This window comes from Pyrus communis, chromosome 9 (genome assembly GCF_963583255.1).
Source record: "Pyrus communis chromosome 9, drPyrComm1.1, whole genome shotgun sequence".
NCBI lineage: Eukaryota > Viridiplantae > Streptophyta > Magnoliopsida > Rosales > Rosaceae > Pyrus > Pyrus communis.
The window spans coordinates 2,208,622-2,224,572 of record NC_084811.1 but is presented as its reverse complement, the minus strand read 5'-3'; the positions used below and the strand labels follow the sequence as shown (position 1 = coordinate 2,224,572).

Sequence of the window (15,951 nt, the reverse complement as noted above, 5' to 3'; positions counted from 1 at the left end):
GCACCAACACAATCTCATAATATGGAGAGATTTTTTAATGTGTTGAAAACACGATCTAATATAATAAGTGTCATAATATAAGTCGTTGGAAGCTTGGGAATTTTTTTTTAACCACTTGCATTATGACACTTTATGTAACGAATCATGTTTCCAGTGCACTGAAAATTTTCTCCACACTATACTCTCTCTTCAATGCCATGCAATATTTTAATTATTCTTCATTTCACTTTCACTAGTACAAGTAAGGGTAATGCTAGAAAGATCAAATTTTTAAATCAAATTTTGTAAACCAAATGATGTGGACATTGATCATTTGATTATTACTTAAATGTTGATTAATATGTTTATTTCTTATTCATCACACATCATTTGGTTTATAAGTGTGATTAAAAGTTTGATTTTTCTACCATTATCCTATAAGTAATATTCATTGGTTCATAAGTGTACACTTTACATCAAGAATAAGAACAACTTACATTACGTAAATAGAAATAATTTACTTTCGATCTATGATACAATATTTATATAAATAAAAAACTTACATGTATACATGTCATGTAAGTCATTCCGCTTTCAATGCCTCTTCGTAAAGAATGAATATTCATATTATATTTCGTCTAGGTCACGAAGTATTATTTTATATGATCCTATCGGGGTTGTCTTTCGATGGGACAACACAACATTCTTTTTTTTTTTTGGAAGGACAACACAACATTCTTCCATAATCTCATATTATGTCGTTTTGGGGTCTCTCCCTCCCTTACATTGGGGATCATATTTCTTTTGCTCAATAGCCCTTGTTTTTTTCTCTATATAGTCCCATTCCCCTAGTGTAATCAAAACTTTCATAATATAGCGTACCTTTAATTCCAAAAGAAAATTTATTTATCTAATTAATCTAGTTTTCTAGGTGATTGCAAATTAAAGAGGTAATTTCCATTGAACTCGTAACTACTTGGTCTTTTAATTTCTAATACTAAAGAGGTCATTTCAATTATGTTTATGCTTAAAAGTTGGCAAGCATATATACCATTTATATGTTAGTTCATCTCAAGAAAACAAATTGCCGTCTTAAAATTGTATTTTGCATATTCATGCATCAATTTAAAGAGTTAAAAAAGTAAAATTACAATCAAACCAACCCTTCCTATTTGGTTTTTATACAAACAATGATGGGAAGAGGGAAGCAATAATATAAGGGCATTGGAAAATACTTCTAATTAATTCAGCTACAAACTTTTTAAATTTGAATAATTTATTATTTTTTATTCATTATTTGTATCCATGCTTCTTTCTCTTCTCTAATTTCAAATTAGTGTTGGGTAACATTAGGTAGACTAAATTACTAAATTATGTGTTACCAATAAGAAAATAAGCACGTTAATAATAGTTAAGTAATGATCCAATCATCAACTTCCATATCATTTAATTTATAAAATTTAGTCTACATATTTAGTCTCCCTAGCATTACTCATATCATAATAGTAGTTTGAACTTTCAATTAGTATTAATCTTTTAAAACATTCAAATACATACCTAATGTTTTGAAAGTTAGACATATGTCAAGTCACCGGCGTTAAACGAGGACTTTACCAACATTAAGTGAGACTTTACTAGCATTAAATGATGAGGTGCAAATACCAAAGTTAGTTTTCACCAATCACCTTTTTGGAGCTCTAATTCTGCAAAACGATCCCTTTTAGCTAAGTTAAACCGTAAATCTACTTTAGCTAAAATGTGTTGAATTGGAGATTCAAAAATCCATAGATGACTCGAGAGTTCAGACATGCATTAATATTATCCATGTTATCATTTATCACTAGTGAATCTAATAGATGTCCCTTTTTTAAAATTTTAGTTAGTTATTTAGAATGTTTTAAAAGGCATAATCAATTTGAAATCACCCCCAAAAGTTGGGTAATAATCTAGACTCAACCCAATTTTTTTGTATATAACATTGAGTTGAAAAGCAATGAAGTCATCACCACATTTGTAAAGTAAGAAATTGGTCACAAATTCCATAACTGTAGTTGTATTGGCTGACGAGACTCACAAAAAGACACTCGAAAGATTTTAAAACTATCTGTACAAATCATTCAGACTTTATTCAGGATGTCTTTCTTTCAATTTGTATTGTTTTTTATTCGTCAACAAATTTTTCATTTTCTTCTGATAAGAAGCCACTGCATTCAAATGAAAAAAATTGCCTAAAGTTGATACTAAGGTCGTTCAACACATGTCAAGAAGTCCATGAATAAATTTCTCAAGAACAATTATAGAAGTTCAAATCAGTTGGTATAATTTTTACCCCAACTATAATAGATCAATCTATGTAACTTATGGGAATATTTAGAATTCTTCCCCTTCATCTAGGTAATGTTACCAAAACATAAAAGTTTGTATTTGTATGGAATGAACAACAATAAATGCATAAACATAAATGTTAAGGGGGCTCTCTGAAAGTGTGATTCTCTATGAACTCTCTGCTACCTAACAATTTAATGTCAATTTTCCTACCAACACTATAAACATTGTGCCAAAAACATGAACTGTCAGAGAGTCCATCCCCCATTTTATAGAATAGAATACCCTTACCATTTCTCAGCATGAATTTCAAGTATTTTTGGTCAAAACTGAAAAAACAAATTAAGAAGCCCCCTAAATTGAAAAATTTGGCATCTTAATTGTGCAATAGTGGAGATATTTTAGAAACCAAGGCCTTTATAATAAATTCTGCGCAAAATCCCAAAAAAATGTTTTATTAACACTACGGCGAACGTCCTCTCTCTCTCTCTCTCTCTCTCTCTCTCTGCGTGTCTGAAAGTTTCTCTCACTTGGATTTAAGGTTGTGAGCAGAATTCGCTGTCGAAATCTCAAACACTTGTCAGCAACCCAGTTCGACACAGCAGCGGCTGTTTCGGACCGATGCAAAAAACACATTGAAACCGAAAACCATACAGTGTCAAACAGGGGGGAGAGAGAGAGAGAGAGAGTGAGATGAGACTCTGTTCAAACATTTAGCTTCTAGATTCATTTCTTTATCAATATGGATAGCAACAACCAGATTTTTGTAGCTTAAAAGGTCAGAGATATTGGTTTATAAATTTGCAGGGTCTCCTTTGTTGAAGAAAGCAGAGATATTGGTTTATAAATTTGCAGGGCCTCCTTTGTTGAAGAAAGCAGAGATATTGGTTTATAAATTTGCAGGGCCTCCTTTGTTGAAGAAAGCAGCACTCTCTGTGTATCTGGTGGGAGTGTTGATGGCGAATGGTGAAGTGCAAGGACCTTATTGTTCATGGTATGCCTGCTCCTTCATGTTCTCTCATTTGGGGGTTTTTTTTTTTTTTTTTTTTTTTTTCTGTGTTTGTACTTTTATTTATTTCAAAATTACCTTTTTGATGTTTTATGTTGAGCCGAACTTCTGGGGTTTCTGGATTTTGTATGCCAATGTGAAAAAGTTTGGTTTTTGCTGCATCCGAGATAGAATTTTTATTTTTTTTAGAATTTTCTTCTGATCTTTTCTATTGATTGTTCTGGTGGGTTTTCTTTTGGTGTTCAATGTTATATTTGCATATATGTATATGACTGTTTTAGCTAAGGGAAGACTTGGCGCAAAATTGAGCAGAGCGACATTTTAGGATTCAACCGGCCCCACTTAATGAGATAAGGCTTGGTTGTTGTATATGTATCTGTGTGTGTGTATACGTACTTTTTCTGTGTTTGTTTGGGTTTAAGCAAATGGGTTCTATGGACTTTCAGTCTGTGTGCAAGCAATGGCACTGAATGGTCTAAAGCTTTTACCTTTTCGGCATTTGAGGAAGTTGGTAAACTTTTATTTCCTTAACAAAAAAGTTTATGATATATATGGAAATATAATCTTTGAGGGGATTTCTTAGCCTTTTAAGTCCGTCGTTTATTGTGATTTTAGATTTTTTTTGCCAATATTTTTGTTAATTTCTATCCAGGGGAGCTGGAAAGGAAACCGAAAACTTGTCACTGAAGGTCCCAAATGAGATTTCTAAGGTGAAAGAGAGAAAGCAGAAAGTTCTACTTACTTCTGCTTCAGCCCAAGGTAGACCTTGTAGATTGGAGATGTTTAATTATCTGTTTTCGTGTTCTAATTCTTATGTCGTAATGCTCGGTTTCTTGTTTGTAGATTTGAGGTATAACGACATAGAAAAAGAGAAAGAGGATGTCCAAACTCCTAGAGGAGTTTTAGAAGCTTGCGTGAGAGGCTTTGAATCCGAGACTAGTACTTCTGAAAACAGCACAACTGAAAACGGCACGACTGAGTCATCAGTATGTTGTTCAAGTTCGAATTCAGTTTCTCACTGGCGTAAGTTCTTTAAACAATGGGGTAAAAGATCGCTTAAGCGGTTAGCCTCCTTCCCTCCCCTTGGTGTGCCGAAGATATCATCACGAAGAAGAATCAGGAGTGCAAGAGAGAATCCAGCATTAACTAATATATACAACTTCAAGTCTTCGTTGGTGAACTTTACCAGCTCTGAGCTCCAAAAGGCGACCTATAATTTTAACAGTGGTCAGTAACTACCTCCAGATATTAAGACCTACAATCCAATTCCGATATGTGGTCTCATATGTTTACCATTAATCGCAGAATTCGCAAAACTGGGGAAATTTTAATTTCATTTTGATTGTGACATTTTCTCCGTGGTTCCTATTTCTTGCAGAAAACCAAATTGGAAAGGGTGGTTATTCAGAAGTTTACAAGGGTTGTTTGAAAAGTGGGCAGCTAGTAGCAGTCAAGCGGCTGACGAAAGGAACAGCAGATGAGAAAACAGCAGGCTTTCTATCTGAACTTGGCATTATAGCTCATGTTGATCATCCTAATGCCGCTAAGTTAATTGGATGTTGCGTTGAAGGAGGAATGTACCTCGTTTTTGAATTATCTTCACTTGGGAGTTTAGGATCGCTTCTGCACAGTATGTTCATGTATCTGTGGATTCCTGTTCTTAGTTTTAAACTGCTTATCGGTTTATGCGTTTTTTTTTTTTAAGTCATCTGCATATTCCAGGTCCGAAGGCTAACAAACTTGATTGGAGTAAAAGATACAAAATTGCTTTGGGGACAGCAGATGGTCTGCTATACCTTCATGAGAGTTGCCAGAGGCGAATCATTCATAGAGATATCAAAGCCGATAATATTCTGCTCACAGAGGATTTTGTGCCTCAGGTATTTTCCAAGTTTCACAACTAAAATTACTCAAACTTTGAAACTTGAAAAACTTCCGGTTTCCCGGTTTATTTTGTAGAGTTTACAATACGCTAACAAGTTTGGCTACATGTTACAGTTAGATAATCTTTGCAGTATCTTGAAACATAAATCCGCCAATGGTCTTTAGTTACTGACTTCATTGTCTAGCTTTGTCGATTCCATGCAACCTTTTTTATGCACATAAACGTTACAATTATCTATTTGCAGTCAGTTTTTATCCTGGGGACGTAGCTTTCATGGAACAATTTCATCATTTTGTGTTCAATACCCGTTCAACATAAATGACGGGCATGTGCCAATAACTGCCTTAGCACATAAGATCTACCCGCACATAAGCCTAGCCAATGGTGAACTTTACAGTCATGAGATAAATAAGGGCATAAGATTAAGGATATGCTTTCAAATGTATAATCATAAAGAATTTTAAGGAATCTCGATACTTATTTGCTCTGTTGTAAGCACGCAAAAGCACATAATACTTTGTCGAGCTTTCATTAGCTTGCTTACTCAGGCTCAATCTGGTGTTTCCTATTAAGCTAACACAGACTGTGTTTTACATCTTTTCCTTTTGGAGTTCGCTCTCTTTGCCTCTTTCATATTGACAAAGAGAAATTGACACCACTATATATGAATCATATTGGCCTTCTCGTATGCTAATTGCTGACCACACATGGACCCAAACTAGGTGTCCTTTTCGTTTCTCTATATAATCAACTTACTGATTAGTATAGCCAATTTATGCTAGATATGTGATTTCGGGCTTGCAAAGTGGCTCCCCAAACAATGGACTCATCACAATGTCTCTAAATCTGAAGGCACATTCGGGTATGTGCTGTAAACTGTTTCATTTCCAATAAGTTACACGCTTTATATTTCAAATCTTCATTTTGTACCCTTAAATGGCAGGTATTTTGCTCCCGAGTATTTCATGCATGGAATAGTAGATGAAAAAACCGATGTTTATTCTTTTGGAGTCCTACTCTTGGAGCTTATAACCGGGCGTCCAGCTTTGGATGATCTTCAGAACAGCCTTGTACTTTGGGTAAGTTTGCTTCCGCATAATTAGAAAAATACCATCTATTTTTGTCGATATATACAAGCACTTAGCTGGATGTAATTTTTTTACTTCGTTGTAGGCAAAGCCTTTGCTTGATAACAATGAGATCAAGGAGCTTGTTGATCCTAATATCGGCGACAACTATGACCAGAAAGAGATGGATCACATGATTTTGACAGCAGCTTTATGCATCGAGCAGTCTTCTATTCTACGTCCTCGCATGAGTCAGGCAAGTACAAATTTCAGACTGATATCCCATTATTTTTCTGAGTTAACAATTCATGATGACTTGATCGAGCGAGGTCATCATACCTTGTTTCATGAACTTCAGCCTCCTAGTATCACTGCAATGTTTGAGATGTTGGATAGCGGGATGATGACATGTTTTGGTTTGGTGCAGGTTGTGGTGCTGCTGAGAGGCGATGAATATGTATCCAAATGTGCAAAAGAATCGAAAAGGAGGTCCATACAAAGAACATACTCGGAAGAACTACTGGATGCACAGGAGTATAACTCAACAAAGTATCTAGGCGATCTCAATCGACACAAGCAGGTCGCCTTTGGTTCTTGAGATAGGTGGATAGAACATATAAACAATGTTAATTCTAGCTGCTCTCATAGACTTATCAATTTCCAGGGTGCTTGCAATCCGCATGGAAATCAAGAAAGTGATTGAGTTAGGGGGGAAAAAAATGCTGCTAGCCATTTATGTCGAAAAACAGTATCATCGGCGTGTTTCTGATGGCCCCGAAAATGATCAAATATGCACAACTGCATTGCAAATTCAAGTCGGATGCGCGAAAATATGAAAACCCCAGGATGTATTTGTTTAACCTGCATGTATAAAGAATTTCCTTTCCATCTAGACACCGAAATGCGCCTTTTGTTCTTCGGTTCTACCTGGTATATGGTCCTGTTCGAGAATTACTTTTGTTTGGATTTTTGGAAGAAAAATTTGAACTTCATGAGTTCTTCAACTCTCCTGAATGAGGAGGTCAACATTGAACTACTCTGATTTACGTGAACGCGGTTCGAAATACGGACATATGAGATTGAAATACGGACATACGAGACGGGTATATTGTTCTAATCAACCGGCCAAACCCACAACTTTTGTTTGTGGGTCGTTAAATATGCCCCATACCCAAAATCTAAATGGGCTACCATAAACGGGCCTGACCAAATACAATCTAGAAACAATTTCTTATTTATTGTATTTTTGCATTTTTTTTTATTATTTTCAACCAATTTCTCTGTATTCAATTATTAGTATGATCTAGTTTTTACTGATAAGTGAGAAGTCCTTAAGTTCGATTTCTACCAAAGTTAAATTTGAACTATATTATTACTAAGTTTTCGATATCATTAAAAATCACGTCTCGGTTTCATAGAAGTCCTCGTTCGAGACTCATTTTGTTCAAAAATAAAGAAAAAATGAAAAATAGAAAAAGAAACGTGTAATGGTTGGGCATCATGGCTTAAGATATTCTCGTCCCTTGTCGTAGAGTAACCAATGTCCCTCTATTTTTCAAATTATTTTATCCCTCACGTTAAGCCTACAATTCAGAGGGCCCCACCCCACCCCCTCTCCCCCCCCCCCCTCCCCCCCCTTTTCCGCCCCCAGTATTTCCCATTATTCTCGCTTGGCGCCCTCAACTTCCATAAAATACTGTTTGGACCCAATGGGCCTTCAATGCTACAAATAGGATGCAAAAAGACAATTTTGACCCCATAATGTGCATGGCTACCCATTCAAGACCCAACCATATGATAAGTTGACAAGTAAAATTTACTCAAATTTTATGTTCAAGAATAAAAGTAATATGCATACTCTATTTAATCCACCGATCAAAGTAATATTCGAATTTATTTAATCCACCGATCAAAGTAATATTCGAATTTAGCTTGGCTATGTCGAGTCTCTCTTCTTTGCAGCTGGTTTGAGCATTCCCATTTTGTTGTCCGCTTAATTTTATTAGATAATCTTTATCGAATTTCGGGATGAAGAGTCATTTATATAGACCAAAATCGAACTAATTTATTTTTGTTCTTTTGTTTTGGGCTGTTTAGGCCCGTTGTCTAACAAAAAAAGTAATATTTGTATTTTTTTTAAGGTTATTATGAACAAATAAACAAAAAAATATTGGAAAAAAAAATATATCATCATAATCTTTAAAAAACTGCTTCATTTATGCACAGTTTCTCTCAATTACAAAAGTATATTCTAACTAATATACAAAAGTAACTTATTCGAATCACAAAAGATAGGAAATAGATTCTCTCCTGATTTCTTCCACCAAGATCACCGAATCAAGTGATCCGGGTTTTTGAAATTTGATCTAATGGTTAAAAACAGGAGCTCATTTTAAAAGTTATAATAACTTTAGCTTTTTGATCAAATTTCAAGGGTTCGGATCACTTGATCCGGTAGCCTTAGTAGAAAAGATCCTGAAGAGATCCGGAGATGATCTCTTTTCTAGCTAACCTTTACCTAGTTCACCAATCAAGGCGCGCTTTGTACTTAACCCAATAAACATGCAAGAGATAATGTACCAAATCAAACAAAAATTAAGGGATACTCATAATTCAGACTCATTTGGAAGTGATTTTTAAAAACTTGAAATACGTTTTTGGTCAAAATTGATCTTGTGTTTCAAAAACACTTTAAGATTTTTTTACTAATAATCATTTTTAATTATTTTAAAAATACTTTTGAACAAACTCTTGTATTTATTTGAATGAATAATCTTATCACGAGTCGATAACATAAATAAATTGTAAATAATTATAACAACACGTTGTACTGTAACAATAATGGTACGATACTTGAGAATCTCTTCATTTATACCTTATCTCCATTTGCGCTTTGGATAAGAAAGCGAGTGATGGCAAAATCGTAAAGTCAGGTAAATAATTTTCATTTCGCATTAAATTTGCAGGGGTCCCGGCGAAATTATCCAAATCCCAGCGGGACAAATTTGACATTTCCCGAATTAGCTTACTGTGCAATCAACACCGAGCAACACACACAGACGCCACGGACTCCAAAAGCAAATAAAAAATAAAAAAAAATAAAAAGCCAGAGAGGGACAGAAAATCAAGGCGAACGAAACGAACCGTCTCCGTATCCAGGTCAAAATCCAACCACCACCGGCGGCGCCACCGGAACCACCATAAACGAAGTCGTTCCCCGCCCCTGTTGCTGCACCGGACTATCTTTTATGCTATTGGTTATCGGAGTAAGTCGGCAACTTCCCTCGGAGGTGGGGGCCTCTCCTTCTGGTGAATCTCCGGTGGCCGGTTGCATTCTCTGGGGAATTGTTGCTTGACTATGAAGAAGAACCGAAACGGCGGCACTAAGGTTGTTCAGAGTAATCAACATCAACACGCCAATAACAATGGCTTCCTTCCGAATTCTTTCAAATTCATTTCTTCTTGCATTAAAACTGCATCTTCCGGCGTAAGGTCGGGCGCCGCCTCCGTCGCCGCCTCCATCTCCGTCGATTCTCACGATTGCCGAGACCAGGTATAATTTTATTTTTTTTAATCTAGAATTTCATTTATATTCGTATGTTTCTTGATTATGATGCTTTTGGAATTCGATTATAGGATTAGCGATTGATTTGTGTGGAATTTTGGTTGATTTTGGTTTGGTTGCATGGAAAATTGGAGAGAGGGATTGAAAGGGAAACTTACTAAATTTGGGGGAGAAAACAGAGAAATTAGAAAGTTTAGGGAGTTTTGAATTTTTGTTTTGTTTTGGCTGTGAACTTGTGAGTTAATGTGGGTGAAATTTTAGTCCGTTTTGGTTAGTGAGGAAAACGAGTGACAGAGAGTGAAATGAAGAGTTCGGGCTTTGTGCTTGGCGGCTGAGAAAATTTCAGGACAAAGATGTGAAATGTGAGGGGAAGTTTGAATTTTTCGACTGGCCTGGATGTTTGGCTCTAAAAATTTGAATTTTCTGAAGTTTGTATATGTTTTGTTGAGCAGGGTTGTTTTTGTAAGAAGTAATGTTTTCAACTAGTTTAGTAGTTTGTGGAGGGGTGGAATTAATGAAGTCCTGGTTAATTAATTAATGTAGAAGTTGAAATATGACCAATTTTACGATGCATATTAATATGAAATTTAAGAATGTGGACTGATAGTATCAACTTTGGATGATTGCAATCATCAAAACTTACTGAAGTGATCAAATTGATAATCGTATAGTTAGTGAAGTATATGGTGTAACATAATTAAGTACTTTATCTTGAGGTTTTGATGTTCTTCAAAGAAGAATCCAATTAATGTCCATTGGATCATTACCATTTTATAAGTAGCATATACGCGTAAGAAATCGGTGTGGTATTTTATGCTCAAATTCAGCAATCAACTGAGAATTTAATTGTATGTGTTTCGTGCTCTGAGATGGTTGAATAGATTTGAGCTGTGAGTGGTTGAAAAATTGTGAGTCACAGAATTATTTTGAAGATGCTTTAGCATCTCGTTGCTTAAAAGTAATTATTTTTTTGTTAAGGGGCATTATGTACACTTTCAACATTTTCTACAGCCAAAGCTGCTGTTTTCCTTTTGATTGTGAAGTGCAATTGATTCAACGGGTTCCATTAACTTCTTTACACTGTTTTTACATGTATCAGTGTGATTTAACTTATTGTGGCAAACAGGTGTTGTGGGCTTGCTTCGACAAAGTAGAGCTTGGTCCATCTTCCTTCAAACATGTTCTGCTACTTGGTTATTCCAATGGATTTCAAGTCCTTGAAGTTGAAGATGCCTCTAATTTCAGTGAACTTGTCTCAAGGCGTGATGATCCAGTTACATTTTTACAGATGCAGCCCCTGCCTGCAAAGTGTGAGGGTCATGAAGGATTCAGATCCTCACATCCTATACTCATGGTTGTTGCATGTGATGAAAAGCGCTCAGGTACGATGCAAACAGGGAGAGATGGGTTGGCCAATGGTCATTCTGAGCCTCAAACAGGAAACTCTGCTTTGTCTCCTACAGCTGTTCGGTTTTATTCGCTAAGGTCGTGCAGTTATGTTCATGTTCTAAGATTCCGTTCAACTGTGTATATGGTTAGATGCAGTCCTCAAGTAGTAGCTGTGGGTCTTGCATCCCAAGTAAGCATTGCGTATCCCATGTATTCACTGTTTTTATACGCATTTAGGAATGAATTGTTTTTCCAGCAAACTGTAAGAGGCTGAATAACTTAGATGTTTTTCTGGGTGTGTGCATGTTTTTGGAAGTCACCATGTTCCTGTAACAAATCAGAAGAATTAGACTGGATGGTTGTAGGCTACTGGTTTCACTCATTCACTTGGGAAGCTACATCATTTAAATATGAATTTTATATAATTTGTATTACTAAATAGGTAATGAAGTATTCAAACATGTCTTCAAGTCCCTTATGTTTTCTAATTTTTCTGGCAGATATACTGCTTCGATGCTGTCACCCTTGAGAACAAATTCAGTGTCCTCACTTATCCTGTCCCCCAGTTGGGAGTTCAAGGACTGGTTGGGGTCAATATCGGGTATGGTCCTATGGCTGTTGGTCCCAGGTGGTTGGCTTATGCCTCCAACAACCCTCTGATGTCAAACACAGGCCGCCTCAGTCCTCAAAGTCTTACTCCACCTGGTGTAAGTCCATCAACTTCGCCAAGTAGTGGAAGTCTGATGGCTCGATATGCAATGGAATCTAGTAAACAGTTAGCTTCTGGGTTACTTAATCTGGGAGACATGGGTTACAAAACTTTGTCCAAGTACTATCAAGATCTAACACCAGATGGTTCTAGCTCTCCTGTGTCATCAAATTCTAGCTGGAAAGTTGGGAGGGTTGCATCACATTCAACCGAGACAGATATTGCTGGAATGGTAAGTATTCTTTTTAGCTGAAAGTTATATTTTAATCTCACTCTGGAATCATCATTGTTTCAATATACTTACAAGAAGAGAAAAGATTTTGGTTTTTCAGTATACTTACAAGAAGAGAAAAGATTTTGGCTATGTTTCATTTTCTTGATACAATCTGTTTGAGCGATCGCATGAGAATAAAAATCTTCTGACGTAGTCAATGTTTTCAATAGTTTAGAAAACCTGATACTGAATAGCATAGGGGATGTGGTTTATTTTTATTACCTTGAGCAATTTTGCTTGAACCGTATTTACTTAGTGAAATGGCCTTTGCAGGTTGTTATAAAAGACTTTGTTTCCAGAGCAGTTGTGTCACAATTTAGGGCACATACCAGTCCCATTTCTGCCCTGTGTTTTGACCCCAGTGGGACTCTTCTAGTTACTGCCTCAATACATGGAAACAATATAAACATTTTTCGAATAATGCCATCCTGCTCGCGTAATGGATCATGCACTCAAAGCTTTGACTGGACTTCTTCTCATGTGCACCTTTACAAACTACATCGTGGCATAACGTCTGCTGTAAGTTTTGGTCGTTTGTTGTTTCATCTTAGGCTATTACTATTATGTTCCTTATGTTAATGTGACTTCTTTTTCCTTGTGCTTATTATACAGGTGATCCAAGACATTTGTTTTAGTCAATACAGTCAATGGATTACAATTGTTACATCCAGGGGAACTAGCCATATTTTTGCTTTATCTCCCTTCGGTGGTGACACTGTTTTGCAAATACATTCCCATATTGACGGACCTACACTTTCAATGGTTCCATCTGCACCATGGTGGTTTACTCCATATTTCACAAGAAGTCAGCAAACCTTTTCTCCACCTCCAGCAGCTACCCTTTCTGTGGTTAGCAGAATAAAAAATAACTCCGGGTGGCTCAACACTGTTAGTAATGCAGCATCTTCTGCAGCAGGAAAGGGTTCCTTTCGATCTGGGGCTGTAGCCGCTGTATTCCATAGTTCCGTACCTGATGGTCTGCAATCTTTCCATGCAAAGGTCACTGCATTGGAGCACTTATTGGCTTATACTGCTTCTGGTCATGTAATTCAGTATAAACTACTGCCTTCATTGGGAGGAGAGGCAGGTGACACTGTTTCAGGAGCTGGGCCAGGTTCTTCAGTTCAAATACAGGATGAAGATTTGCGAGTGAAAGTTGAATCTCTTCATTTCTTGGATGTTTGCCGAAGAAATGATTGGCCTGAAAGAGAGGAAGGCATTTCTGGGATCATACTTGAGAAACAAGACGATATTGACAGAATTGATAGTTCTGACTGTGATGACAATGATGTTGGGGATAAGGAGTTGGCAAAACCCTTTGAACGATCTCACGTTTACCTCTCTAATGCTGAGGTTCAGATCAATTCTGGAAGGATTCCAATCTGGCAAAAATCTAAGGTACCTTTTAAATTTTGACTGTGTGATCTCTTTGCTATCACCATTGTCAAACATGTTTGTGATCCTTTCATTTGTCTTAGATATATTTCTATACAATGAGTCCGTCTGCTGCTGGTGAGCTAAATTTTGGTAAAGATCTTACCGGCGGAGAGATGGAAATAGAGAAGTTTCCTGTTCACGAGGTTGAAATGAGGCAGAAAGATTTGCTACCTGTTGTTCATCCTTTTCATAGGTTTCAGTCTGACTGGAATGGCAGGTAATGTTGCTGCTGTAGTAATGTTAAAATGAACATGAATTTGCGCCTTGTAGCATTTTGTACAAATCCATCTTGCATCTTTTTTCTTCCTCCTGGAGGTTGTTAAGCTTCCTTGAAAATTTGCATCTTTGCATTTCGTATGTGATTTGCGTTTGTGGTTCTATATGGTTTGATGACCTTTTCTGAGAGGCCAGAGGTTTCTTGAGCATGTTTTTTTTTAAATAACAATTAAAAAGCATCACAAATATTACTTTTGAATGTTTTAATTTTTAAACACTAATTGAATTTGTTGGGGGCTTTATGCAGGCATCTAATTGGAGGAGGATGCTCAAGTTCATCTTCTGATTCTCATGAAGATAAAGAAAAGTTTCAGGAAAATTCTGTTAGTTCTGGTCAGAATTTGACACCTATAGGCTCAGCTGAAAACCCAAATGCTGGTAAGAATTCTGGTATTTCTGATGTAATATTATTATCGTTTTATGCATACAAGAGGATTTTCTAATGCAACCTTTTTTCTTTAACGAATGGGTAGGTGATTATCCATTTATTCTCCAACCTGGAAATGGTCAGAATGGCGAAAAAAGAGGGAGATCATTTTCGGTATCACCTCACATGAACTATATCTCCACAAAGAAAAATATTACTTCAGTATCCCTGAAACAACCGACCTCAGGTGTTTCTCTTGGTGACGATTGTAATTTTTCAAATAGTCTATCCACTTTAACAAGCGGCTCCCTTTCAGCCGATAGAACTATTGCAACAAAGGTTCAGTCGGTGAATAGTGGTGGGGCCAGTGAAGGTTACAATGTAGGTTCTAACCGTTCTGATCTGAGTATGAACATGCTCGATGAAGGACCAGTACACGAATCACCGGATTTTGAGCCATTTTTCCAAGAGGGGTATTGTAAAGAATCACCTCTGAGCAACTTTCGTGAGTCGACTGAAGTTGGAACTGATGTTGACAGCCCCTGTGATAGGGAGAAAAGCGAGGAAGATGGTGACAATGATGACATGCTTGGTGGTGTTTTTGCCTTCTCCGAGGAAGGTGAGATTACGACACATTTATCACTTGATCACTTCTTTTAATTAGAAGTTGTCTCATTTATGGAATGTTTTCAACTGAAGATGGATGCTTCTGAGTGCTGACCGTTGATTTGAACTTGTTATATTGTGTTTTCTATGGAGCAATCACGTATTCTACTGGATTTCACTAATACTTTGTTGACTTCTCATTCATGTTCTAACACGTTATGCACTCATCTTGATTTCCCTCTCTTGGGGATGTTATGTACACTATGTTTGGGTATAGTACATTTTAGACTGTACGGTTGCTTAGACTAAATAAGTTATCCTAGTCAGACTGGGCGGGAATGTTGTATAGATGTTGAGCAATCACGTAGTATTATATAACTACTCTAATGGGATCATATATCGGTCAAGTAAAGTTCTCCAAACATGTTGCCTTGAGGTATTTGTAATGACAGTTCTGTATGCGTTCACATTAGGATGTAAGGATGATTGTGTATATTAACATTGGAATAAGGATTTATCGCCTTTCATGTTCATGTGTTATATATCTTTATATGTTATTTTATTGTGAGTAGCTTTACAATCAACGGAACCTGATGGAACAGGCATGTAGCTTTCCCCTGCTGGGAAATTGGATCTGTAAGCCATTGACGCTTCCACGCTTTCTGTTTCAGGATGATGTACCTTCCGGTTCTCAAATTGCACTGAAGTAATCGGACTCCTTTCGTTCTTATCCACGAGTATTGTAAAAAGGTTTGGTCAAAGCTTGGTTAAATGCTCGTATTGAAATTTAATTGATGAAGTTTCAGGTTGTTTCTTTTCGACACTGGAAACGCTACTGACTAATTGATACAAGTGATATAATCTTTGGCTCGTCGCCGTCGTAGTGCCGCCGGGGCAAATGCCTGGTACTTCCCTTCTAATTCTCATTGTACATGTTGTAAATTGAGATTCGTAAGTAGAAATGATTTGTGTGGACAGGTTCTTTTATGTGTTGTATAATTTACATTGTTCATTCTTCAATGAAAAGAAAAAAAAAAAAGAATAAAGGAAAATTTAAAGAGAA

General features: G+C 36.6%; 2 protein-coding genes across 2 annotated transcripts; both read left to right on the top strand.

Annotated features, from left to right (window-relative positions):
• The first annotated feature begins 2,829 nt into the window (after nucleotides 1–2,829).
• On the top strand, nucleotides 2,830–7,247 carry LOC137746144 (receptor-like cytosolic serine/threonine-protein kinase RBK2). Its single transcript, XM_068486225.1, has 9 exons — nucleotides 2,830–3,298; nucleotides 3,966–4,072; nucleotides 4,157–4,540; nucleotides 4,692–4,943; nucleotides 5,036–5,193; nucleotides 5,981–6,060; nucleotides 6,142–6,277; nucleotides 6,372–6,521; nucleotides 6,693–7,247. Exons 1-9 carry the CDS (start codon nucleotides 3,261–3,263, stop codon nucleotides 6,861–6,863), a joined length of 1,476 nt encoding a protein of 491 aa, XP_068342326.1. The 5' UTR covers nucleotides 2,830–3,260; the 3' UTR covers nucleotides 6,864–7,247.
• Nucleotides 7,248–9,345: 2,098 nt separating this feature from the next.
• LOC137745571 (autophagy-related protein 18h-like) lies at nucleotides 9,346–15,951 on the top strand. The gene is made up of 9 exons (XM_068485544.1): nucleotides 9,346–9,818; nucleotides 10,957–11,409; nucleotides 11,720–12,160; nucleotides 12,476–12,721; nucleotides 12,815–13,600; nucleotides 13,681–13,856; nucleotides 14,163–14,293; nucleotides 14,389–14,901; nucleotides 15,560–15,951. The coding sequence occupies exons 1-9, from the start codon at nucleotides 9,624–9,626 to the stop codon at nucleotides 15,562–15,564; spliced, it is 2,946 nt and encodes a 981-aa protein (XP_068341645.1). The 5' UTR covers nucleotides 9,346–9,623; the 3' UTR covers nucleotides 15,565–15,951.